Raw genomic sequence first — 24,921 nt, 5'->3', positions numbered from 1 at the left:
TACCTGTACTAATTAAAACCATTTTTAAGACTCCAGCATTGTAAGGCTAACAGTTGCATCAAAACAAGAAAGGATTAGATGCGGTTGGTCATTATGATTTATTCTAACAACATAAACCACTACAAAAAGGGAGGTGCAGCCTGCCACCACAGTTCTGGAGAAGTATTTTGTTTTGCACCTTGTATCAACCATCATTACAAAGACACTTACCTTGCACCTCTTCTTCATCAGAGGAAGTGTGGGTTGAGCAACACAGGACTAATTTCTCTTCTAATGCATGGAAAACTCCACTTTTGGGAGAACTCTGAATTTGTCTGAATTTGTGCAAATATTTACTTTGTAGCCAGCTATGGTATACGGGTTTCAAGGTCTCAGTGCTTTCGAGCCTTGCCAGGTACAGGGATGAGGAGGAGCAAGACCTGGGCACTTGACCCAAGTGGCCAACAGGACTATTTCACACCATGATCCTCACATTCAATATAAATTAGAAAGGTTGCTGAGAGTTTTTCTGTCTCCCTTGATGGCAGCGGTCCAGAGAGCTCCTTGCCCTGGTGCCGGACCCCTGAGCCCTTCCCTTCCTCCCAAAGTTGCAGCACCTGCCGTGTCCCACATTTGCTGTCCGTTGCAGGGAGTGCACAGCTTCTACTGATAGAATGGGCTGAGTATCGTTCTTGTATATCTTATATTAGTATCAGTAGCAATACTGTTTTTTTATTATTATTGTTAATTATTTAGTCTTATCCTATTAAATCTGTTTATATTTCAGCCCTCATGTTTCCTTGTTTTCCCCAGTTCCCCTTCTGGGATGGGGAGGGGTCATCAGGTGATAAGAGTAATTGTCTAAATGACAACAAACTGTTACGGGTTTTCTGAAACGCTAATAGGAAGCAAAGCTCATTACATTGCTTGGCAAATTAAAACTTTTGCTGTTCAGAATTACATCAGCTTGTACTCCTATCTAATTAAAAAATAACTAATTATTTCCTTACCCGAAGCTTTATTGTGCCAGCCATTGGAAAAACAAGCACGCTGCGCCTAGGAAGGCACAGCACCAACTAACTCTGGCCTTTGACGGAATTGGTGTGTTTGTTAAGATCTTAGAAGTAATAGAGTGCTTTTCAGGGTCCAAGAGTAGCGTTCGTTTTCTTGAGGGAAAGGCAAACCAAGACAAAAAGCATTTCAAATAGTTTTAACTTCAGCATTAAGGCCTAAGCCGAGTAGAATTTTTGTAATCTACCTTGACATGGATTTAAGGCTTTGGGCGAGGCTTCTTACATCAGAGAACAGGAGCGCGTTCCCCACAGCTTACAGTGCAGTTTGAATGCTGGGTTATACTGCAATGCGTTACTCTGAAGCAACGTTTAAGGCCCATCTAAGATTTTGCTATATTTATTTAAGCCATAATGTTTTAATGTTTGAGGGAAATCCTTACTTCCTATTTTACCGTCATCACTGCATGCTGCATTTTTCACTCTCCTCTATTAGGCAGCGTGCACTTTAGTGGTACCCGGAGTTCTTAAAACATCTTCAGAGTTACTGCTAAATATTTCTGAAAATGAAATAGCAAACATAGTGCAGATGCATGAAAAGCTTTACAAGTAAAGAAAGGTTTCCAGACATTTATTTCTGGAACTGTACACCAGGTATTAAAGTACAACAAATACAAAATAATGCTCAAAAAAATCAGTGTTTATGTACAAATATTAAAACCAATGCAACAATAGCGACTTCCTCTTGAACATCTGATACTAAAACATGTTCCGATTGTCACTAGATTTGTTGTTATGCACAGGGTACTTACTTTGAACTGAGAATAACTGGAATCTCTGTTTTATTAGAAGAACTATAACCTTTCCTACTGTATTTTACAATTGATAGCATCTTCCTTCTTCTTTCAATGAAAAATAGGAATAAAAAAAATAGTAACCTTGTCATTATTTTATAAATTACTGTATTTAGTTTCCCTGTCTGTAGAGAATGTGCTTGTAATGCTAGGCAAATAGTGTCCCTGTTGGTCAGTTTATCCATTAGTTTACATTCAAAGTTGAAATACTCACTAGAGACTTTGGTTAAATTAAGTAGTATCACTATTTCTACTTGATCTGAAGTTTTCCTGTATTTTTGACCCTCAGTTTTAAAGATTAAAACCAGGAAAACATTGCACAATTCATTGACCTAATTGTACACAATTTAGTATTCCTCAACCAGTATTGTACATCCTTCAAGTAAAATCAGCAGTTGGACCATGACAAGAGGAAAACTAAACATTCAAAAACCTAGCATGAGAAGATGACTTATGACTAACCAACGTAAAAGTATTGCTATAATCACAGCACCAGTTACACTTCTAAATGAATCAGCTACCCTCTTCAGGTTCCCTGTACATAAAAAGGATACATTTACCAACACTGCAATTGCCCATTATGGATTTTTTTGGTTTGTCTGTGTGAAGAAAAAGTGTGGCAAAGGACAAAGAATTCATCACAGTTTGTTATAAGAATTGTGCTTCACCGTCTAAGAACCAAGGCTATGTAATTTCTTTGTGTGGTTGCAATTCAGTTATCTTCATGCTGACTTTCAAAACGCAATTCTTTTAATAAACAGTAACAAGTTCTCCATTTAAATGTTTAAACTGAGAGAAAAATAACTAAGTCCAGCTTTAAAAAGAAAAGTTCAATAAATAGCTATTTTACATGGATAAAGTCATAGTGGTACAAATTTATGAATGTCACATCAAGCATGCACAAAAATGTTCCTATACACAGAAGTAGTCAGAAAATATTGAAATAGATATCTAAAAAGATATGAAGAATTTACATATTTACAAAATCTTGCAAATTATTGCCTCATTTTAACAAGGAATTAAAAGTAAACGATACCAGCTAGCTAGCCAACAGGCTAAATAAGATCAACATTTAAAAATCTATTAGACTAGCCGGAATTCATTTTTCTCTCATATCGTTTTCTCAATTTTGGTCAGAAGTCTTTATTAAATAACTAAAGTGTCCATTCAACTTGCTGACAACCCAAACCTTAGACAAGTCTCTGTCTACATTAAGAGCCCAGCAATGCATAGATAAACTGAATATATTACTGCATCAGCTAATGAGAATGGGCATGTTCATTTAAGTGCAACTGGTATAAGCATTCAGTCATCTTTGTATAATCACTTTTATACAGACCAGCCACTCACTGTAAACCCATAGATAAACTTGAATGTATACGAATGGAGGATTATGGCCAGTATTTTACAAAATTACATAAAATGTGTTGATTCATAAACAAAAGAAACAAGGTACAAAGTTCAGCACAAAACACAGCAACAAGAAGCTGACAACTTGGCTAAAAATGTCAGAGTACAACACAGGGCCAAGGCTATCTGTTACTTACTGTGTACTTACTAAAATTACATATTTCAGATGTGGAAGTTAAGAACTGATTACAACATTATCTCTACTTTTGTCCACTGTGCTAAACTAATTTGCTTTTAATATGGTAAATGTGCTACTGCGTAAACATTTCAAAGCAATCTTCATTACAATGCTGTGAAGAAAACTCCATACGCTGCATCCAAAACTCAGGCTGTCAATGCAGTTCACAGTATGCGTAATAAATACCCTCTTCCCTTTCAAATATTAAAGTTACTACTTCCTAATTACCAGCATAACCTTGAAGCAACTATTACAAACATCAATAACGCAAAATTAATCACTTGAATAATGAAAACAAAGTAGTGGCAATTAAATTTGTAATACAAACAGTGCAAAGAAAAAGCATGGAGGGAAAGGGGGTAATCCTATTGAAGTAAGGTTCAGATTCTCATAAAAAAAACCTGCAAGTTGTAGGCTACAACAACATGTTACAAGCCAATACTTTGTTTGCTTTGACTCTCTCGCAAGAATTAGAACAAACGTTTGCAAGACAAAGTTCCTGGATGGCTAAATTGCACTCAATGTTAAAAACAAAAAAATTTACTGAAGTTAAAAAGTTGCTTTTATGGGAAACATTTTTACTCATCCTTTCCTATTTGACCAAAGTAGTCAAGTGCCATTTTTGAGCCAATGACTTGCCAAAACAAGTAAATGCAAACCACTCTAAAGAAAAACTTTCAAATACATACTTCAAGGTTCTACTATTCCTGTATAAACTAGATAGTTCCTCCAACCTGTAACACCTCGAACTGCAGTGCTACAAACAATTTACTGTGTCTTCCAGATGTAGACTGTTTTGTTTAGTGGTAAATCCTAAGCTGTGCAGACTGTAGCTTTATACAGCATCAGCTGCCTTAGGAAAGCTAAGGTACACGATTACGTTACTCTTAAGAAGTCGTGGACAAACCCCATCCGAATACAGTATAGCCTAAAACGCCTCTGTTTAAGCCAATAAGTAAGTTTAAAGTACACAGATACCTATGGCAGCATAATTACTTCTGTGTAAGGTAGCCATGGCCTATCATTTTGCAACAGCATCAAAGTATAGGTCTTCACACTTTACTCATGTCAAGTCCCTTGTGCTAGCTTCCACCAAGATGAACTTGCTGTTTTGTAAACTGAAGTGCTCTAGTTTAGTATCACATGAGAGAAGGTTCCATTTAAAAAACATCCTTGTATGTTTGTGCAGTTTAAATTAAAGAAACCCATCCCTGCCTTTATAAGAAAAAAATAAAATAAAATGCTACATTGAGCAGGGATCAGGATCGGTACCTGTAAACATTGTTATTCCACTGCATCCGGTACGGCAAAAGTAACTTAGACTAAAAAGCCACTCCAATCCGTTCAGAACTTCTGTGCTGGTTTTGAAATGGTGGCCTCCATCTACAGGCTTTAAAAAAACTGAAGCAGAGCTTAAAGCTGCACCACAGAGTTCTCTTAGTCCCAAACTCTGCCAAACATCCTATGACATTTCCACATTTATGGACTGAAAGAAGAAATTACTCTTGATAAATCAAGATATAGTTCTATACATACAAAGACATCACTGATGTCATAAAGTTCAAACTTCCAGTGAAAGACTAAGCAAACCTGATAGCTCCCATCAAGTTTACTACTACTGCATAAAGTACCCACTGTTTGTTCCGTTTTCCAGAGTCATTCTGAGTGAAGGGCTGCATGTTGGTGAAGAGCGTGGGTACTGATAAAACCATTTGTCTCATTTGCAGATAGACTGCTGAAGTCAGCCACTGAAACAGCCATTTTGGCACTGGTAATGTGGTGTGTGTGGTTCTCGAAGTCCACACCAAGGTTATTTACAGAGACATCATTCATGAAGGATTCTGGGACAGCAATTCCCATTTTCAATCTCTTCGTGGGTCTTTCTGTCTCCTCACTGCACATGTTCATTGGGTTTAGCTCTGAATGATAAAAGCCAGTCTCAAATAAATTAAAACAATCACTTTCACCATTGCTAGGCAAGTTAAGCAACTCTTCTGTTCCAACAGGCACATGATTAACTGGTGCTCGGGGTAAGCTGTCCATAGGAGGAAAGGCGTCATCCAGGCAGTTCACATCTGAAGTGTGGCAGACTGTAGCGACACTGTTTGTCAACGCTGGAATAAAAATGAATACAAATGCAAATGAAATAGTTGTTTGCATAGTTACAACAAAAAGATATGTTTTTTTTTCTCAATTTACCCGTCAACTCATTGGCAGTGATAGAGTTCAGAATGCTTAGTTGTTGATCAGGAATGGTTTCTGTTCGACTATTAGATGTTAAGGCTGAAGAATGCACTGCTCCACCAAGGGCTTCTGCTTCATCTACCAAACGATCCATGTAGTCCCTAAAAGAATATTGCATCCATAATGTATTACTTAACTGTAAAACACGGCCTACAAATAATGATGGATTTAATTTCAGTTGACACAGTCACTGCAGCATTACACTGCAATGACAGAAGGAAAAAAAAAAAAATCTTCTCTATTTATGAGTAGCAACAGAAAACATATTGCAAGAACGTTTTACTTACGTAACTCCTGGATGATGGTTATATCTCTTCTTTCCAAATCTTGTTTGCTGAGCAAAGTAATCGTAACGCTCTGATTTCTTCCACATGTAATAGAAAGCCACACACTCAGCAACTGTTCTGGTTCTTACCTAAAAGAAGGCAAGAAGAATTGACAAGATTAATGCAAAGACTTACATTTTGTCATCTCCCCAGTTCCTGTGCCTGCAATATTGTTAGTTTTATTGTTCTAGCATCTGGAACAAAACGATTACATTAGGAGACCTCAAAGAGCTCTACAGTATCAAGTAAGTATTGCATTTTTTCTACTGTATATTTTATTGGCTTCTTTAAAGCTAGACTGAAACTGTATCTACATCTGAAGCATTCATATATATAAATATATATAACAATTTTTAAACTGTCTGTAGGATAGACTCTCTGTTAAGATGGGAAAAGCTGAGCAAAGCAATGACCTAAGAGAAGCGAAGCGGAAAAGACTCTGGGTACTTATTCCTTTTGGGAAAGTCCAGAACTCTGGAGGCTTTGACAACAAATAATCACAACAGTAAATGCTTAAACAACAAAATAAAACTGTAGTCTTGGTTGAGAAGGTATAAAGGACTCTAAAAACTCATTTTGATCTATGTTAACTGTTTGTCTTTTTCTCCAAAGTGGAGGTTGCTATGTGAAGTCAGATTCTTGGAGAAGTCATTACTCCTATCTATATTCTTAACAACTATATCCGTTTTTAGATGCAGAAGTATTTAACATTGTCAGCCCACAGTTCCAGTTTAAGTTTTACAAATAGAATATACAACTCTACCCAGATACAGTCTGGCAGTAAACTATACTTGAGCTTAATCAAACTTACAGAAACATCAGAGGCGAATCCAAAATGCCTTGGGTGTAGTAGTAAACCTTGCTAATTTAGACACAAACATACCAGGCAGGGGAGGAAATGAACAGATGTCCATGTGCTAGCATATGAAGTCACAGTTTACAATGTTTGCAGTACAGTGATAAGGAACTATCTCTTATTAAATTTCTCCATGCACTAGATCTTGTCTCATTGATACTTTCCATATACAAGTGACATCAGCTTATGCTCGATCCCAGAACTTTCGCTAAACTCTCTGGCATTTTACCTACTTGGAAAAAAACCCAGTGGATTTCTTAGACAAAGTCTGGTCCGTAGTGACAGATACATCAATGCACGTACTTTGTCGCATGTTGGAAAAAATATTTCAAAATTATTTCTTTGCATCTCTGATGAATTACTGTTAATTGGTAAGGTTCATCTAAAATCTGAACCACCCAAATATAACTAGTTAAACCAGATATTGAGCAGGACTAGCTCACTGTTGTTGAACAGCAACCACAACCCTATAAAGTTTAGCTGAAATACAACAAAAACACCAGACTCCTAAAGAAAAAAGCCTTCAAGGTGGTAACAAAGCATAAAGGAGATATACAGAAATTTGGAAACATCCATATTGTCAACTGTTGCTTTTCAATCAAAAGAAAAAAAAAAAAAAGGGGGTCTATTCTTCAGGCACACAGGAATCAATCAGAAGCAATCCAGATCAAGATTAGAACTCCTTTGCTGGCCAGAAAACAGAATACTGATGGATGAATACACTTTCTGAAAACACAAAAGCTAAGCCTGTTTCTGTAAACTCACACCTTCCTAGTGGCAAAAATAAATTAAGTAAAGATGCCTTTTCCCCTCCCACAACCATGGTATGCAAACAGTGTACTTCTAGGAGAGGCACACATTTAAGCTAAATTATAATATAAAAGCATAAATGGAAGTAACGTCAACATAAGTTGATTTCACAGATAATACATTGACTCATCTTGCAACGTCTAGCTTTTCCAAAGACGTCTGAGGAAAAATTGGCTCAAAAATGCCAAGCTGGTTTTAGTGTGTTTGTTCTTATTTCACTCTTCTGCATGGCTTCTGACAAATGTGATTGCTTTTACAGATTTTCAGCATCGTTTCATCTACCAATTCTTCCATTTAACTGTAAAATACTAACCTTGTTTTTCTGTATGAGATGAAAGTCTTTTCCATAAATCAGAAGTGCATGTTCAAAGCTTCTGCATTCTTCTTCTGTCCATGCTGTCATCTCTTCTAGACAATTACAAAAGTAGCATGATAAACTTGATTGCACTCACTAACCTTTTACAAAGAATAAAATATTTGTTGCTAACGGATGAATATCCACATGCATTCCAAAAGACCTAATAGTTCAATTATTTAGATCCACTTCCTTTCCTCTACTGTACAGACATCCTACTTGAAATCTAACGTTCTTCTTTATAAAGACTCATTAAAGAGTTTGATTTCTGAAATCTTTTATCCTTGATAAAAGGATACTCAAAAGGGCAAGGGACATTCAAAAGATTTATCATTTCTTAGTAAGTTTTTAATCAAAAAAACAAGGTTTGATAGCACCACTGACATATAAGTGAGGCAATTTTTCTCAATATTTGTTCTTACATAGGATACAAAGAACAGTGGTGGTTGCAAAAAAGAGTGAAGGAACAACCTGTTGTGGTGGGTGTCATCTGTCCTGTCCCCCCCCCACCGAATGAGCAGTACTTCGATTCAGGCATCACTGACAAGCGGTCCTGGTTGAGGTCAGTCCCTGGCTGGGACTAGACAAAACTACAACCGCCACAGCTGCACACACACCAAAGGGGTGACTGACTGTGAGTCAGTCACTTTATGCCAGAAGTACCTGTAGGCCCCCCGAGCCCATGGAGCTCCCCTGCAGAGCAGCAGGATGCGCAGAGGCCAACTCCCCTCCAGCAGGGAAGGGACAAGGTTGCCCTTCAGGGCTGAGGCTCCCCTTACCCAGCCCCTGCTGGCTGCAACAAGGTGACACTTCACGCTAAGCCTAGAAGTATATTGTATGCTAGCGACATGTATATATATATATCAAGCTATAGCTTAATGGAAGCATAGTAAGTAGTAGTGTGTTTGACCACCGCCTAATTATCAATTATTGTTAAATCATTGTTAAATCACTGTTTAATTACTATTCAATTATTGCTTAATTACAATTTAATTACCATCGATTAATTATCATTTCATCATTTAATCACTATTAAAACCTTTTCGTTTAACCCCTTAATGATGACTTTTCTTAATAATTCACCTGCGACAAAAATAAGGGTAGTTGGCAGGATGACAGACTCAGTAACAGACTACTTATGGAGGCATGGAATTAACCCTTCACTGAAATTTTCAGATGGTTGGGTGTGTGAAAAGCAGGGTAATTGGAATAAGGTAAAAGAATAGTTGAATCTGAAAAGGGAATCTGAAAGATGGTAAAGAGAAGGTAATAATAATATAAAAGATGTTGAAGAGGTATTTAGGAGATGTGTATCAGTGTAAGGAATATGAAGAATAAGAAATGAGAATGTTACAAGATGAGGTTGAACAAAGAAAGCGACAAGAAATGCTGTTACCTCTGCTAATAGACCAATTGCTTCAACAGATAAGGGAGGAAAAAGAAAAACCCAGAAAGGCAGAGGATAAACTAGAACTCATGATAATTCCAGCCCCCGGCCCAGATTATGTTAGATCTGGATGGCGTTTGGGGACCAGAAGTGTTCTTGAATGAGGGACTATCCCCTAACACTGAACCCACTCTATTACCCGCTCACTAGTGTATTGGGCAGGAGGGAAAGACCCTCGGGATAGAAGGGAGCCCACTGATATATCAATAAGATCATCAAATGAACTTTTCACTGCTGATACAACAGCAGCCTGCCTTCAGGCTATGAACAACACAAGCGCACGTTGTGATGATTACCTTGTCTCTGCCCCTGTAGACCCCAAAGCCAAAAAACCAGTAATAAGGGGAGCCCCACCCCGGCTATTTTAAAATTATACCTCCCTGCAAAAAGGGACAAAATAAGACAAAACATAGAACATAACCATCAGGACAGTCAGGATGGACAACGTCGCATCCAACTCATCCCGACCTGAGCAGACTTGATGCATGGCATTGTAAATCATCGTTGAGGAATGGGGTGGGATGAACCAACACCCGCTGGGCGATTCCGAGCTGACGCAGACAACAGACGGATCCAGCAAGTAAGACAGACTCCCCAGAAGCCCCGACACTTTCCCTCATCTCATAAAGCCCCTGCTGAGATAGTAGACCCACAAAAGAGGCATAATAAGCCACAGAGGAAAGCCTTAGTGCTAGACATACCTCAGATAGCCATACAGGACCAACTGGCTGGGACTATACCTACTCTGATCCAGGCTTTTGAAAAACAAAAGGGGTATCAGGCAGTCTGGAACAAAGCAATAACCATCTGCTCCTCAAGATCCCATGAATAACCCTTTCAGACTTCTTAAGGAGGGACTGCAAATCTCTCTTTTTTAAAAAAAAAAAAAAGATAAAACCTGCAGTTTCTAAGATGGAAATCAGTTTTACAAACAAGAACAACAAAAAAAAAATCACTTAAAAAAGAGTAAGACTTTTAAAACAAAGTAGCTCCAACTATTTGAATAGGTCACTTTTGTCTCAAGTATTGATGCTTTCCTATCTTGATTATGGCTTTGGGTCTGTATATAATTAAGAAGGGATATTTCAGGCATCTTACATTCACAATGATGATCCAAAAAGTTTCTGTTTAGCTGACATTTAAAGCCAATGGGGGAAAAAAAAACACATTTCAAAACATTCCTGTAAGCACACACTGGAACCAAGACCTTTCTGCTCCCAGATAAAGGCGATAATCATTCCACTGCAAGGCCATTTTCTTTCTTTCTCACCCCATTAATTTTGCACTCCATACTACAAAGTTCTCAAGCCTCAAAAAAGAAAAGATCTCCACGTAAAGTCTCCCTGTTAAGAAATTATCTTGGGAGTGGCAGATTTTTAATTCTCATCTTGAGAATAGCAGTGAACTTCAGTGGGTAGAGTAGGTCACAGCATAACGGTTAGTGTAAGAGTCAGGCACCAACAGTACTGTCATTCTTTACCATTTTTAATGGGGGTATAACAAGTCCCATCTGACTTGATGCAGTGGGGAATAGGAGTGCAAGTACTAGTCCTTAGGAAAGAATTCTGGGCTCTGAACCACAAATGGGCAGAGGCATTTTTCAATCTTGAAACAGGAATCTAAATCCTAGAGAAGTGCGGGATTTAGGGATACAACCCTGCAACTGGTACTTCCTTATTATTTAGGACTACACAATCTGTTCTTGTACATGAGCTTTATGAAGCACCGCTCTGATAGTCTTTATTGTCCCCTTCAGCTTTACCTTACGTAGTTAGCTTGCACAGCACCTAATTTGTGAACACTCAAGTTCCCTTTGGACTTGAGTGTAGGGAATATCTGTCGGAATATCAATTTATACCAGGGCTTATACTCCATTTCTGCTTTATGCAACACATATGTTGACACACAGGACAAAGAACTGTCTTTGCTAAAGGATGAACTCTGATTTTCATTTAAGGGAGTAACAAAGTTGGGGACAAAGAAGATGGAAGTTTTTTTTCCACTGTTAACTCAAGTAAAGCTCTCCACGCTCTACCAAAGACCTACGGAACAGTGGAACCAGTTTAGGGCTGGCATAGCACAATGTTAGCACAGTGAAGAATAGAATGGGGCTTACTTATATAGCCAGCTATGTTTTCCTGATTTTGGATAAATGTCATAAGATTCTAATTGATCATGATCGCAAAAGGATACCATAATATGGGTGAGAACAGCCTTATGGGAGCAAAATCACCACTCCCCCAACCCCTCTCCTCAGTTTGTGCCAGGAGGAAAGAAGGGACGAGGAAAAGCTGATCCTCAACCTTTATACAAGTTGCAAACTCCTCTAGCAGGAATTTCCAACTGGCCCCAAGTCAGAATACACCTAATCTGTGCTAAAGACATCATGGAAAGGTATGTGCTCATCAATCTACTCAAGGTTTTTCTACACATTTTTTTTTATTCTTTTTTTTTTTTTTTTTCCAAACACAGATTTTGGAAAAACCAAGTACTCTTTCTTACCCTGGGATGCCTTTCCATTTGAGCAGTATCTCTCAATTGCTTCTTTAACATTATGGCTACTTTTAAGAAGTTCATACAGCGCCTATAAAGTAGAAAAAGTCTTTAGAAAGAGTCAAAGTTTGCAAACATCCAATCTAGACTTCTAAAACTAGCCTTTCAGTGAGCATATATGATGTAAAAAAAAAGAGGATTTATCTCTACACATGATGAAAAATTTAAAATAGCAACCAAAACCACCCAAAAGTTGAGGTAAGGTTTAATTAAAATGTGAAACATTATATGCAATTATTAAAAAAGCTGGATTTGTCAACAGCATGGCAATCGGAAACATCAGAGATCACAACACTGCCAACGTTCAAATACTTGTAATTTTAAGCATGTGCTTAAAATCACAAATAAGATCCTGACCCCAATAACATCTAATTAAAATAAATAAAGAAATTCAGTATTGCTGCCTTTATAATACAAGGCACAGAAAGAGAGCACACGTTAATTACAAAGCAATCTGTCACAAATGGAACAGGATATAAAACATACTTGTTCATTGTCCCGCGTATGTAGTCCTTCAGGAATTCTGCCAATCGTTTTTTCATTTCCTGTTCTTAAGGAGGTTTCAAAAAGGTATTCTTTAACTTTACTTTCTGAGATCACATCAGGTTTCCAAAGTAAATGGTCTTCATTTTCATAGGCTGTTAAAACAGAAATCCATTAACACCAGGTGTGACATTTTTAAGGCTGTAACATTAAAAACTCTTTCAGAAAGACACAGAACAGGAACGCAGAAGTAATCAAATCAAGCACCATCATGCCACTTTTAAATTGCACCTCACTTTTTCCCCAAAAGCCTCAGTTAAGGGACAGACTCTGCTGTATGGCATGGCGAAGAGATTCAGGTTCCATGAGGATGAGGCAAGGGATGGAACTCTTGAGATGAAGAGTCTTTACAGAGGAGCAGCTTGTAGACAGCTAGACACTTCAAGTCAAATTACGTGTATGTATTCTTCATCTTCATATAAACAAACTAGCAAAACCATTCACAGTTTTATTCAGCTGTTTTCAAAAAATAAACTATAGTTTACTGTAAAAGAGTGTAGGATATCGCTTTAATATTTCAAATATTACATGTCAAAAAAAAAAAGAGGAGGTGGCTAATGAGACATTTTCAACTAAAATTTGCCAAAAATTACTTACAGAACGGGAATCTAGTAGGTCTCAGTGTGGTAATTTGTTTTTCCATTCACTAACAACTGAATGCTGTTAAGAACTTGTACGCTGCATACTTTACAAGCAATCAGGATGTATAGTCCTCCTTCATAGTACACTGAAATCATATATGCACCTCTTAAGTAGCTTATTTGAAAGACAATCTATTGGAAATAGGCAAGACATGGCCTGAACCTTTGTCAGTCTGTGCACATGCTTCAATTCTAGACTAAACTCTAAATCCTTTACTCTGACCAACAGATGAGATTAACATTGCACATAATGTTTCACATACTCTCTTGGCAATACAAAATTAGAGTTCTTCAATTCAAACACAAAAGCATAATGGCTGTTAGAGTAGAAGGGATGAAGATTCTCAAATCTCTCGTAAAACTGCAGGAAACAACATTAAACTAAGGTGAAGAATAAAATTACATCTCTGAAAGTTCTGTTATGGCTTAAAAACACAGAAAGCTTTCAAACAGACGTGTTACAAGTGTAAGGTTTATAGAAGAGCAGAACTGCCTGCTAGCAAAATTCTGGCAGCTGGGACTACAGAGCAGACATAGAAGCCCGTTTGCCGTCAGAAGCTCTTCAGGGGGTACAGAGGAGGCTTTCACAGAATGATACACCCCTACAGCCAGGTCCAACCTCTCCCAAGCACTGCTGACGCTCAGCTTCGACCTCCCTTACCCACCAAGACAACCCACCACTTTTTGCTGGAGTCCCTGGCTGATAATCTCAAGAGGAGCTCCTCAGGCTCTCCAGTCTGGGAGCTACCTCTTTGCTCTTGGCCATGCCACCAGACAAGAGCGTCACTGGTTCTCTCTAGCACCAGCTCATTCCACAGAAAGCTGTCAGATTAACCCCTTCCTGGTCATTCTCTGGTTACTTACTCCTCCGTTTCTTACAACTCATAAGCATCATGCTTGAATCTTAGAAAATAGGAGGCTTCCCTAAATCTCTTAAGCAACACAAGAGATGTTCACTCGCTAATGCTTCCAGCTCCATTCATACCAAACATTCTTCTTCTCTACTGCAAAGAATCATTCTTCAAAAAAGCAGCTGATAATGAGAAGACTTGATATACTTTGTTAGAATAGTATTCCTATGAAATATTACAGTTCACATAGAAGTTACAGAATGTTGAAAATTTACAGAAAAGAACCGAATGCCCTTCATTTATTAACAGATCCCCCAAATTGTTCCTTAATTTCACAGATGTCCACCCATGAGCAAATTTCTTTCATTACTTCCTTTTTGAATTCCATAGCTATATGTGCTATACTTTTCTCACAATGAAGGTTTCTAAAGATACAAAATAAAACTCTATTAAGTTCTTTTTTTTTTTTACTCTAGCACAATTGCCGTTTTTAACCAAAATTTACACTGGAATAACATCATACTTAAAACATCGTATTTTTAAAAAGACAGTGTGCCTTGAGACCTACATCTTCTAGTCATGCTATGGAAATTTAAAACCGTTTATTGCTTTGTTTTCCATATTCATTTTGTAATCCACACTGTTGTGCTTGCCACAAAATAAGCAAAGAAAAATACTGTTTTGAAGATCTTCAGTGTAAACTAAGTTACATGCTCATAGCCCAGTTATGATACTCACATGAAAATACTTCCTTCTAGACCCACGGTTTGTTGCCTCTTAATATTACTACATACTTCAGAATTAACACTGTAATCCAGCCTCCTATGTTTTCTTGAGAACGTCCCACCAAAGTTGAAGAATCACATTTCTGAGATATAATTATGTGGTTGCGTTACTTCAGTTTTCTAGTGCCTTTTTTTTTTGTTAAGGTCTCTGAGACTTTAGCTAAGCCATTGAATTTACCTTATAAATTTAAATAACATTTTTCCATCAAGTGCTATGTATAAACATAAAATAAAAACAGTCAGAAGAACTTACCCTTTTCATCATCACTGTATCTGCCAAGGTAAAGTGGAATTTCAGCCTGGTACTGTGAACCAACCATTATTTCCTGAAGACGTAATGAAAAGATACAGAAAGTTATTAACTTAGTATTTTGTGTATGGAAGCATTAAAAATGCCACAAGCTGGCATTTGGCAAAGAATTCCAGTATTAAGGTACTATTTCAGATAAGTACTATAAAATTGAATGCCTTTTTCTTAACAGTAAAGTTTTTTTAACTTTTTAAGATATAATTATTACCTTTCTCAAATCTTCAGATGAATTACCATTGTCTGCCTCTACGTCTTCACCATCTGATTCCTTATCTCCATCACACGTAGTGTTCGCTTCAGACACAAAGAAGTTTGGTTTTAGCTAGGAAGAATTTTCAGTTCAAACACAGAACTAAAAGATACCCTTTACTTTTGAAAGGAACACCTGCTTTTATACTGGAAGACACTCATCGCAAGTCTGTTGATCTACATTTCTATCAAACTAGCGTGAAGTCTGAAGGCACTGGTACTTGTACACTGCAGAACTGAAACAATTTCTAACAGTCAAAAGGAAATGAGATCATTTTTCTTCATCAATTTTCTCAATAAAGACTTGTACCTTGCAGAAAAGATATGAGAAAAACAAAAACCTTCCAGGACTATGACTTAGACTCAGGTTAATCACAAAGAAAGTAAAGTTGAAGGCATGTCTTTATTACCTACTAAACCCTTTCATCAGAAGTTTTAATGGGCACTCAAAAGATTCCTTCAAAGCTGCCTCGGCATGAATTGAAGATACCGGAGAGCTATACAAAATGGAATATGCAAAAGACAGCAAAAGACTGCTTATTCCTCTTCAATCTTTTTTTTTTTTTTTGGACTCCAAGCAATTTAAATACAGTACTCCATAGAATAACTTGTATTTTAGAATCTGTAGTGCTGTGGTACTGGGTTCTGAAGTAATTCTATTTTTATAGCTGTATAATCCCCAGCAGAATGGAATCTACAGTTCTGATGCTATTAAAGCTATTTTGTATTCTCAAACTTCAGAAACAACATGCTCATAAACGGGGTTGCAATTTTAGCTTCATCACAACTAAACAGAATCACCAACATCAGAGACAATATCCACGACTGCATGGACTGAGGCTCTTCTCCTGTAGTCATTACCACAATCACCAGTCTATCTCTTTTTGTTGTTACAAACAGCAAGCAAGAAGCTAACCTGAATGCATGAAATAACAATATGCCTGGATAATCATAGGCAATTATTTTTTCCAATTAATGCGAATTTAATAAAATATCCTATATTATGTATTAGACATGTTTATCTAAAACTTAATGTTATCTTAGTATCTGAGGAATGGACAGAGATCGGGAAAAAAGATGAAACTGCCAACAGCACTGAGAGAACTGACATCTCCCTCCCTGAAATGGCGGACGTTCGATTCTAAAATGTCCAGCCAAAAGTACTACTAGAGAAAGCAACATTCTCATAGAAAACCATGATAGCTGAAAACAAAGATGACTGTTTCTTAATTTTCAGTAAGATGAAGGGCTGATTTATTTTTTTTTTTTATAAAGCTGCCACACTTTCAGTGTGATATTCATTAACAGTTCACAAGCAATGTTTAAGTGCCAGCAATCCTGGGGTTTGCTTCACTGAAAGAAGGGCATTACAAATTTTAAGGGTTTTGTATCTCTCTTTCAATAAAAATGTGTTATGTTTATTACACAATTGGCAGCATGTAAAGGGCTACAATTACCGACGACTAAGGCAGCACATCCCCTTTACTATTCCCCTTCTCTAGAAGAATGAAAACCCCCAGGAACAGCTTAAGATACTCGCCAAATTAAAATTGTGATAAAAATCCTCCACTCTAACTAGCTCTAGTACTCCAGTGAACAAATAAGCTGCAACAGGCACTGAGGAATATCTTGTCCAGGTTGGATAACTGAACCACTGGTTCTCAGATCATTCCCATAATAGCTCCATGGGTAGTGAAATTTTGGTGGTCATAGGTTTATAGGCCTCATCCCATACAAAACCACTTTGGTTCACCCCATGAAGGCCTATGGAAAAATGATGAATGTGTGAAGGAACATGATCACAAAGAAACCGCATCCCAGTTCACATGTACGGGGTGCACGCAGTTGTCACTGGCTTAAAAGCAGCAGCAAAAATTTTAGTAGAGAAACACTAATTTAAAAGAATGGGCTACATGTTCATGTGATTCACTAACATATTGAAAATCATGAAGGGTATTCCTCAATACCACATTAACTATTAATTATGAAGTTACTGTATTTGTAATTAATTTTACTTGTGCTTTGAGCACAACACCAAATATAAGTCTTTCAGGTAATCAGTAATATCAACCAAAGACAACATTCACGTACAACATCCTGGAAAGCACTGTTTCTCAATTCTCAGTGAAGTCAGCACTACTCTGCGATTTTGGTATTTTAAGCTAGGAAGCTATATATAACGCTGAAACTTTTTGAGTACTATCATAAAAGTTGGTTTCCTACATCTTAATGGCCGAGGAAAGAAGTCAGTAGCCTCATGGGAAGTAACTGATGGGGTCAAGTCATCAGCAGAGGACTGAGTTTCTTCATCATCACCCGACAAGAGGTCTTTAGCGATTTCCTCCTGTATCATTAAAATAAAAAAAATACCACCTCAGACTGACTATTAAGTATAGACTGCTGAGCATTTAGATCCAGCAAACTGTAAGTCTCGTTAATTAAAATAAATTATTTTACCATAAATAAATTTAGCAGACCATAATCTGTTAATTAAAAAGCTAGTTTACTCCTCCTAAATCTAAGAACAAATATAACCATTTGTTTCAGAGTTGAACACAGGAGTTCACTTCCCCTTTGTCTTCTATTAAAATAAACACACAAGATACAACTTCTGCAAGCATCAATCTCAAATGTTCTTCCAACTGCTTCCAATGAAAAACGTGAGCGGAAACTGCCTCAAAACTTTAGAATTCTGTCATTCTTTGCATCACAGATATACCAAAGCTTTAAAAGGTTGCTACCCCTTAAACTCGGGGAGGAGGGGGGCAGAAAAAAAAGAAAAAAAAGCACCAGGCAGTTTTATAGACTTTTGCTGAGAGGACAGTTGCAGAAAATAGACAACCTTTACCTTCCCAAAACACAAAAAAATAATGTTTCTGTAGGTTAAAAAAGAAAGAAAGAAAGAAAGAAAGAAAAAGCACCCTTCCTCCACTAGCAGACATGTTTGAACCCCTCTGTATTAGAGGTTAGGAAGGGAAAGAACTGTATTAGACAACAAGCTGGCTACATTTTTGTAGCCTCAACACAATTGTGAATCCTAATGAGAATCAGATGTGCAGAGCCATCATTATAGCCTACTTTCTGTGGAGTTTACCATTACATCATACTCACAGAAAGTTTAAAAAAAAAAAAAAAAAAGACATTTACTTACTACCTACATACTTTATAATCTAAACTACTAGCTGCATATGCTTTATAGCCAAAAATCAGATTAAAATCTCAGAATTCAAAGTTAGCTGCAAGTGACAAAACCTGGAGTTCCAGGTTTTTACATCAGTAATGCAACACATATAGTCACTGTACATAAAACAATCTCTCACTCTCCAAAGTTAAGACCTTTCCAAATGATATGCATTTGAAAGCAACATTCCACAGCATTCAGGAGTGTATTTTTGATACTTGACATATGTGTTGGAAGCAGGAATTATAATTTTTGGACATTGCATATATCAAAAAACCCCACTGCTACTGGAAAAAAAAACCCAACCTATTTCAAGTTCTCTGGATGTGTTTTAGAAGAACTGTTAACTTACTCATTTCTCATTTGTAGTAACACAGTGCCATTGAAGTTGCTATGCATTTGTAAATGTGATTAGTTAGAATCAGATCCTCAATATCCTCGAAAAAGAATGAATTCAGAATAATACTGTGTATTGAAATTAACAAAGACACTTATTTTGTAATATCAAGAGATAGTGAAATATAATTTAAGGTCACTTGGATTTCTGCTTTTAAACCGTAATACAGGAGAAAACAATTCTGACTTACTTTATCTAGAGTCATATCTGGAAGTTCATCTGCAAGTTCACTTGGAGAGCTATCCGCACTGGAACCTGCCATAACTGAAATCGTGGGTTCGTAGCCATAGAATGCCAGTAAATCTTCCAATGGCATGTTTCCTTCCTAATACAAGAGGATTTACAAACATTTCAACATATTGCCAAATACTTGTAAACAGTTCAGGCCTAAAAGGATAAAACATATTTTTGAAGAACAAAAGCAAAAAAATAAACCAAAAAAAACTTAATTGAAAACAGGAATATTGATAAAAGATTTAAAATATTTTCAAGCATAGGACTGAAATAATTCATAACCATGTCTCTTGGCATATAGTGAAGTCCCATCAAGCTACTGAAGAAAAGTGTTTACTGGATGGAACTAAAGAGTAATTATTAAAAATTTGCTCCTTATCTGATTCATACTGTAGAGCATGATTTGGCTGTAATTCCTCGAGACAGAAGATATCCTAGGAACATTAACAACCCCCTACAAGAGAAAAATGCAGAAAAACTTGAAGACTTTGGTCCTACACAGTTACACCTGCAAGTGCGCTGCAAACCCCCACAAAAGTGAACAAATATAACAACTTTCAAGCCCTCCTTTCCCATCTCCCACACAATAAATTTTATGACCATTGACAAGATAATGGGAGAAAGACAACTAATGATACAGAAGGCAAAAACCAAGAGAGAGGCTTGATTTATAACTTTGTTTTTCCAAGAGTTTTTGATCAAATTATTTTAGTCAGCATCCTCACACTTGCATCCTAGTACAATCAATAAAACAATAAACAGTGAGGAATTTTTTAGTTACCTGATTCAAGCTATCAAGATATTAAAAATACTTTCCAATATTTATACCTTTCAAAGTTATATTACCTTTCAAAATTTCTTGTTGAACTCATACACTGATTAAATTACTTGTTTTCTTTAGTCAGCTAAGGTCTTGGTCCTGCAAAGACTTTTCATAATGGGTAAACGTAAACTCATGTCCAAGTCTTTCCAGGATCGGGACCTAAAGTAATAAAGCGTTAAAGATGAGCAGCTCTCAGTTCTTCTTCCTTCTATTATAGAAGCAATAAGAGAATTTTGTGGAATAACAAGTCCATTTTAACAACCAGCCTTGGCTAGCTGCTTCGCTATTGTAATTGCAAGTTCATAATCAGCGAAAACGTAAAGGTAGCAGGACAAGAAAAAAAAAATAATCAGGAGTGTAAACACTGCCAACTTCACATTCAGAAAATCTGTTTTCACATGGACTATAAAAACACAGCCTCATATCTGATGCTAAAAATTACACCTTTCTGGAACTCTGTTGACCAAAATCTGCAGTTATGCTGAGTGGTGTAAGTGGGTCACTGAACAGTAATGGAAGCAGCATCAATTTGTGGATGTTCAGCATTCAGCAGGCGTTTAAAATGGGTGATGCACTGCCACAGATGAACAAGAAGTGTAAATAGGAAAAACACGTAATTAAAGAGTGTAAAATGGAATAGAAAAAGCCAAGGAGCATGCTGGTCATTTTGTACACCCACCGAATGCCAAACTGATGAAACTCAAGACACAGAACTACCATTTACAGAGCAAATGAATGTGATCCATCACGCCTAAAACAGCACTGTTTGTTTGCACATTGGAAAAGCAAAACCTGACCAACAGAATGAAATACAGATAGCTGTCACTTAACAAATGTATGCAAAATGTACAGTTTCAACTTATATCTAACTTACAAAAGTGAGAAGTGGTGAGTGATATTAGATGGTAGGACTCTAAAACCTGCTTCAGTGATTTCTTTACTGAAGTGAAAAGACTGCTAAATGACAAAGAAAACACGAACTGAACATAACACTAATGTCTTTGAGAAGCTAAGTTCAGCCTTTTTGTGAGGATGCACTGCTATATCCTTATCAAACCTGATTTTCTTTTCTTTTTTTAAACACGCTGCAAAGGCACGTTGCAGGAAACTGCATTATACAATACAAACTGAGGAACTGGTTAAGTGTCCTTTTCACTAGAAAAGTTACAACATGTACGGACATTTATTGAGAGTGCGAGTCGCTCTTACCTTTTCTAAATCTTCAATTTCAGAGCTGAAATTTTTGCTTTCTTCCATCATTTCCTCTTCTTCAAGAGTTCGTTCATCATCATAATCATGTACCAGCATTTCAGCAGATGGGTCAAAGTCATGATCCTCAGACGATAAAGAGCCAACTATCAAAAACACCTAATTTGAGTCACTTTTTTCTACACCAATATATGAAATTACATCACAGAAAAAAATACAGTTGCATGAATTCTTTTACATACACGGTCAGAATTCTTAACGGAATAACTGGAACAAATACCTAACTAGTTGATAAATTCAGCTGTTTTAGCTGGTCTTCCCTTTTCATATTTGTAAATAATAGGTGCAATTTTCTCTCTTGCAGTATAGGGCACTTGGGAGAAGTACCTAAAGTACTAAAACAAAGTTTCAGAAAGTACAATTCCAAATTAATATTTTACTGAGTAAGGCTGTTCAAAACATCCTTGAAATCATCATTAAGGTACAAATATACAAGTCACAAAATTTCAGATACTGCAAGACCGTAATTTATAGACTCTGATTCTATGTATGTAATTTATATGGTAACATGCATAGTTCTTCACTGGTAAACAGACAACGGGTTATGGATCAGCTTCCTACTGAGAGCAAAATAAACAAGACTCACTTCAGATTAGTTTAGCCTTACAGATGGACCTTTTAAAGATGGGATTTTTAAAGACGCAAATATCTTGCACCACAAAGTCCGTGTTCTACAATGAAAATCACCGAATTACAGGGTTGTTTTGTTCTTTAATGTGCACTTTCCTACGGCTTTCAGGATGGAGAAAAGAAATGGACTCGGATATTTGCCTTCCACTTCTGGTTTCGCCTTCTAGTCCTTACATACTAGTGCTCTGTTGCAATCCTTGGCTTACAAGCCGCAAATAAAAGGTTTGTTAAAAATTATTTCCATGTAAGAACTTATTTGGAAGTTTTGAAGGAAATAGCTACAAATTTTCAATCCACTTCAAAAAAATAAAGCAGCATCCCTCTTTGCACTGCTTCCAGCCTTGGAAGAGACTGTAGTTTATACTAACACTTCTGAGTCTTAAGGCATCTAACTAATTTCTCAGCAATTATGCTAAGTCTTCATTCTTTATATGCAGGTAATTAAAGTAAACTTTGTTTATCTTGTTTAAGACAATACTGTGAAAGTTCATAATATCATACTGTAGTGAACATTCAGGCCTAAAACGCTTTCTATCCACATGCTATTCATATTATGGTCTCATGGAACTTTCAGTATAGCTGATAACACTACTCCAATTACAATAACGACGTTACATGTTGAATTTCCCTGCTGTTGGCCATCACACCCTGACCCAGTTTTAAGGAAGTGTCAGCTGCCTTAATCTAATATATATTTTATATATGTATGCTCAAGATGATTACTTCTAATAGCGATTCTACCTCATTTTACATTTGAGTAACTCAAGTGGAAGTTCTATTCCACTCACAGACTTTAGATAAAAAAGTCCCATTTCTATAGTAGCTCTGAATGCTCAATATCCCATTTAAAATATTTAAACCCATATTCAAAAATACAAGCTCAATAAATTTCATAAGCGTAGTTAAAAAAGAGGACAAACAGCCAATGCAGAACGCAGGTACACAGAGGCAAATACACTCCGCAAGAACTTCTACGAGAGTAGGCCTGCTGATGTTAACTATGCGTGCTTGTGTAAAGTATTCCAAAGAACCTTAATGGCAGTTAAAGCCTTAAAAATTACTTATCATTATGTTTTTAAACATTTTCTGTTATTACCAAGAAGCCAAAAATTTACACAAGCCTGTAGTTATCAGCAACAAGAGAAACAGTCTCTCTCCAGGCTACAATGGCTTTACTGAGATGCTGATTTAAAAGTGCTATGAAACTTTGTTTTCATTTTGGGTTCCGAGCGGACAACTACTAACTGCCACCGGCGTTAAGGGAAAGGCGCCACAGCGCGCATCTCCTCCTAAAAATCTGGCAGGCGTCTAACTGCGTGCACATGAAGCACTAGGAGAGCTACGAGGGGACGAATTTAGGAAAGGGGAGGAAAGAGAGGGCGGCGGGCCGGGTGCCGACAGTGGGCGAGGACGAACCTGGGCTCGAACTCCCAAAAGAAGCCTGCGGGGAGAAGAGAGAGCGAGGTGAGAGCGGGCTCCCTCTGGCCCGGCAGCGGGCAGGGGCCATCATTCCACCTTCCCCCACCGCCCCCCTCGGCGCCGCTCCCCGCCGGCCGCGGCCCCTGCGTCCCGCCCTGTTGGCCCCTCCATCCCCTTCACCCGCTCCCATCCCTCCTTCCCTCCCTCCCTCTCCGCCGGCCGCTCTCCTTCCCTCCTCCTCCGCTGCTACTACTCCCCGAGAGCCGCGCCCGGCCCCACCGGCGCTCCGGTTCCCCCCGGCCCGGCCCGGGCGGGACGTGACAGGGGCAGGCAACGGCGGAGGCAGCCGGACCGGCCGCCGCCTCTCCCCGACTCCCAGCCCGGGGCTCGCTCCTCCTCCCTCCCGCCGGGCGTTCCTCCATCGCCCGTGCTGCGGCGACCCCGCCGACACCGGCCCGGCCCGGCCCGGCCCGGCCCGCGTCCCCCGGGGCCCGGCCCGCCGACCGCGCCCCCCTCCGCGCCCGGTCGCGGCCTGTCGGCCGCCGGCGGGCTGCGAACCCGGCACCCGCGCTGCGCGGCGCCCGCCGTGCGGCCTAGTCGCGCAGGCTCCCGCTGCCCCGGTGGCTCCGCCGGCCGCCCCCCCTCCCCCCGCCCCGGGCCGCCCCGGAGGCGCCTTACGGGGATGTGGAGGCGGGCGCGGGGGGTCTGCCGCCGGTGGGGCCCCCCGGGGAGCCGGCCGAACCCCGGCGCCCCAGCCCGCTTTCCCCGCTCACCTCCGCCATATTGGGACGATCGGGCTGAGGAGCAGCGCTGCGCCGAGTGCCCGGATGGGGCCGCTAAGCCAATGGCAGCCGCCGAACCCCAGCCGGAGCCGGCCGGGGAGGGAGCGGAGGGGCCGGCGGGACCGGGCTGGGGCGGAGGAGGCGGCGCCGGGGCAGGGGCAGCGACGGGACCCCACCTCCGCCGGCACCGCGGCCTCCCGCCCCGGCCGGCGAGGGCGCTCCGCCCGCCCGGGCCCGCCGTGCCCCGCCCGGAGAGGGCGCTCGCCGCCGAACCCGGGCCCGGAGGGGCGCGGCGCCGGCCACCGCCCTCCACCCGCCCCTCCCGGGGAAGCCGGTGCCGGCAGAGGCTGCCCGCCCCGCGGCGGGGCACTCGCCGTGCTGCCGCAGGGACCCCCAGGTCGGCTGGAGACCGCGCGAGGCCGACACCCCCCGCCGGGGTCGGCCCGTCGCTGGCTGCCCCGGGGCTTTGCCGCCCTGTCCCGGGAGCGGGCCGTACCCGTCCGTGCCACCTGGGCTTCGGTCGGTGGCGGTGTGGAGGAGCAAGGCCGGCAGCCACACCAGCACCCAGCTGTCCCGAGCAGGCAAGGAAATGTCAAAGCCTTCAGACCTCCCCGTTGCTGGCTGCCTGCTGTGACTTAGGAGAAAGTGGCATTTGCACTGCGTTTTTCTGTCTAAAAGTTGAGGTGTTTCACATGCAAGTAGTATCTGTTCCATTTTTTAGTGGTATTTTCTTGTCCTAGTACACATGAAGCAGGAATTGGAACATCTTCAGCTTGATTTCTTCA

At 39.5% G+C, this 24,921-nt stretch overlaps 1 protein-coding gene across 6 annotated transcripts; it reads right to left on the bottom strand.

Annotated features, from left to right (window-relative positions):
* Nucleotides 1–1,604: 1,604 nt before the first annotated feature.
* MIER3 (MIER family member 3) lies at nucleotides 1,605–24,341 on the bottom strand. Of its 6 annotated transcripts, none has more exons than XM_054184882.1 (13): nucleotides 24,128–24,341; nucleotides 23,352–23,376; nucleotides 21,246–21,391; nucleotides 19,170–19,304; nucleotides 17,625–17,745; nucleotides 15,361–15,446; nucleotides 15,096–15,168; nucleotides 12,509–12,660; nucleotides 11,972–12,053; nucleotides 7,981–8,072; nucleotides 5,963–6,090; nucleotides 5,631–5,776; nucleotides 1,605–5,545 (listed from the first exon to the last, which is right to left on the bottom strand). In XM_054184882.1, the coding sequence occupies exons 1-13, from the start codon at nucleotides 24,134–24,136 to the stop codon at nucleotides 5,088–5,090; spliced, it is 1,653 nt and encodes a 550-aa protein (XP_054040857.1). In that variant the 5' UTR covers nucleotides 24,137–24,341; the 3' UTR covers nucleotides 1,605–5,087. The 6 variants fall into 6 exon arrangements, with proteins under 6 accessions (XP_054040857.1, XP_054040856.1, XP_054040859.1 ...); XM_054184881.1 differs by having other exon boundaries at nucleotides 7,981–8,075; nucleotides 24,128–24,340; XM_054184884.1 differs by lacking the exons at nucleotides 23,352–23,376; nucleotides 24,128–24,341 and adding exons at nucleotides 19,604–19,667; nucleotides 20,060–20,195 and having other exon boundaries at nucleotides 7,981–8,075.
* Nucleotides 24,342–24,921: the final 580 nt, after the last annotated feature.

The sequence above is a fragment of the Rissa tridactyla genome, chromosome Z (genome assembly GCF_028500815.1).
Source record: "Rissa tridactyla isolate bRisTri1 chromosome Z, bRisTri1.patW.cur.20221130, whole genome shotgun sequence".
NCBI classification, from domain to species: Eukaryota; Metazoa; Chordata; class Aves; order Charadriiformes; family Laridae; genus Rissa; species Rissa tridactyla.
The sequence above is the reverse complement of the archived record's forward strand: the minus strand, read 5'-3'. Positions and strand labels throughout refer to the sequence as shown.

What these genes read in the sequence shown, in the direction of transcription:
- MIER3 (XM_054184881.1), bottom strand. An exon ending in ATACAGTGATGATGAAAAGG is followed by an intron (nt 12,661 to 15,095) that starts GTAAGTTCTTCT and finishes CTGTTTTAACAG; the next exon opens with CCTATGAAAATGAAGACCAT. An exon ending in CACTGCCAATGAGTTGACGG is followed by an intron (nt 5,546 to 5,630) that starts GTAAATTGAGAA and finishes TTTTTATTCCAG; the next exon opens with CGTTGACAAACAGTGTCGCT.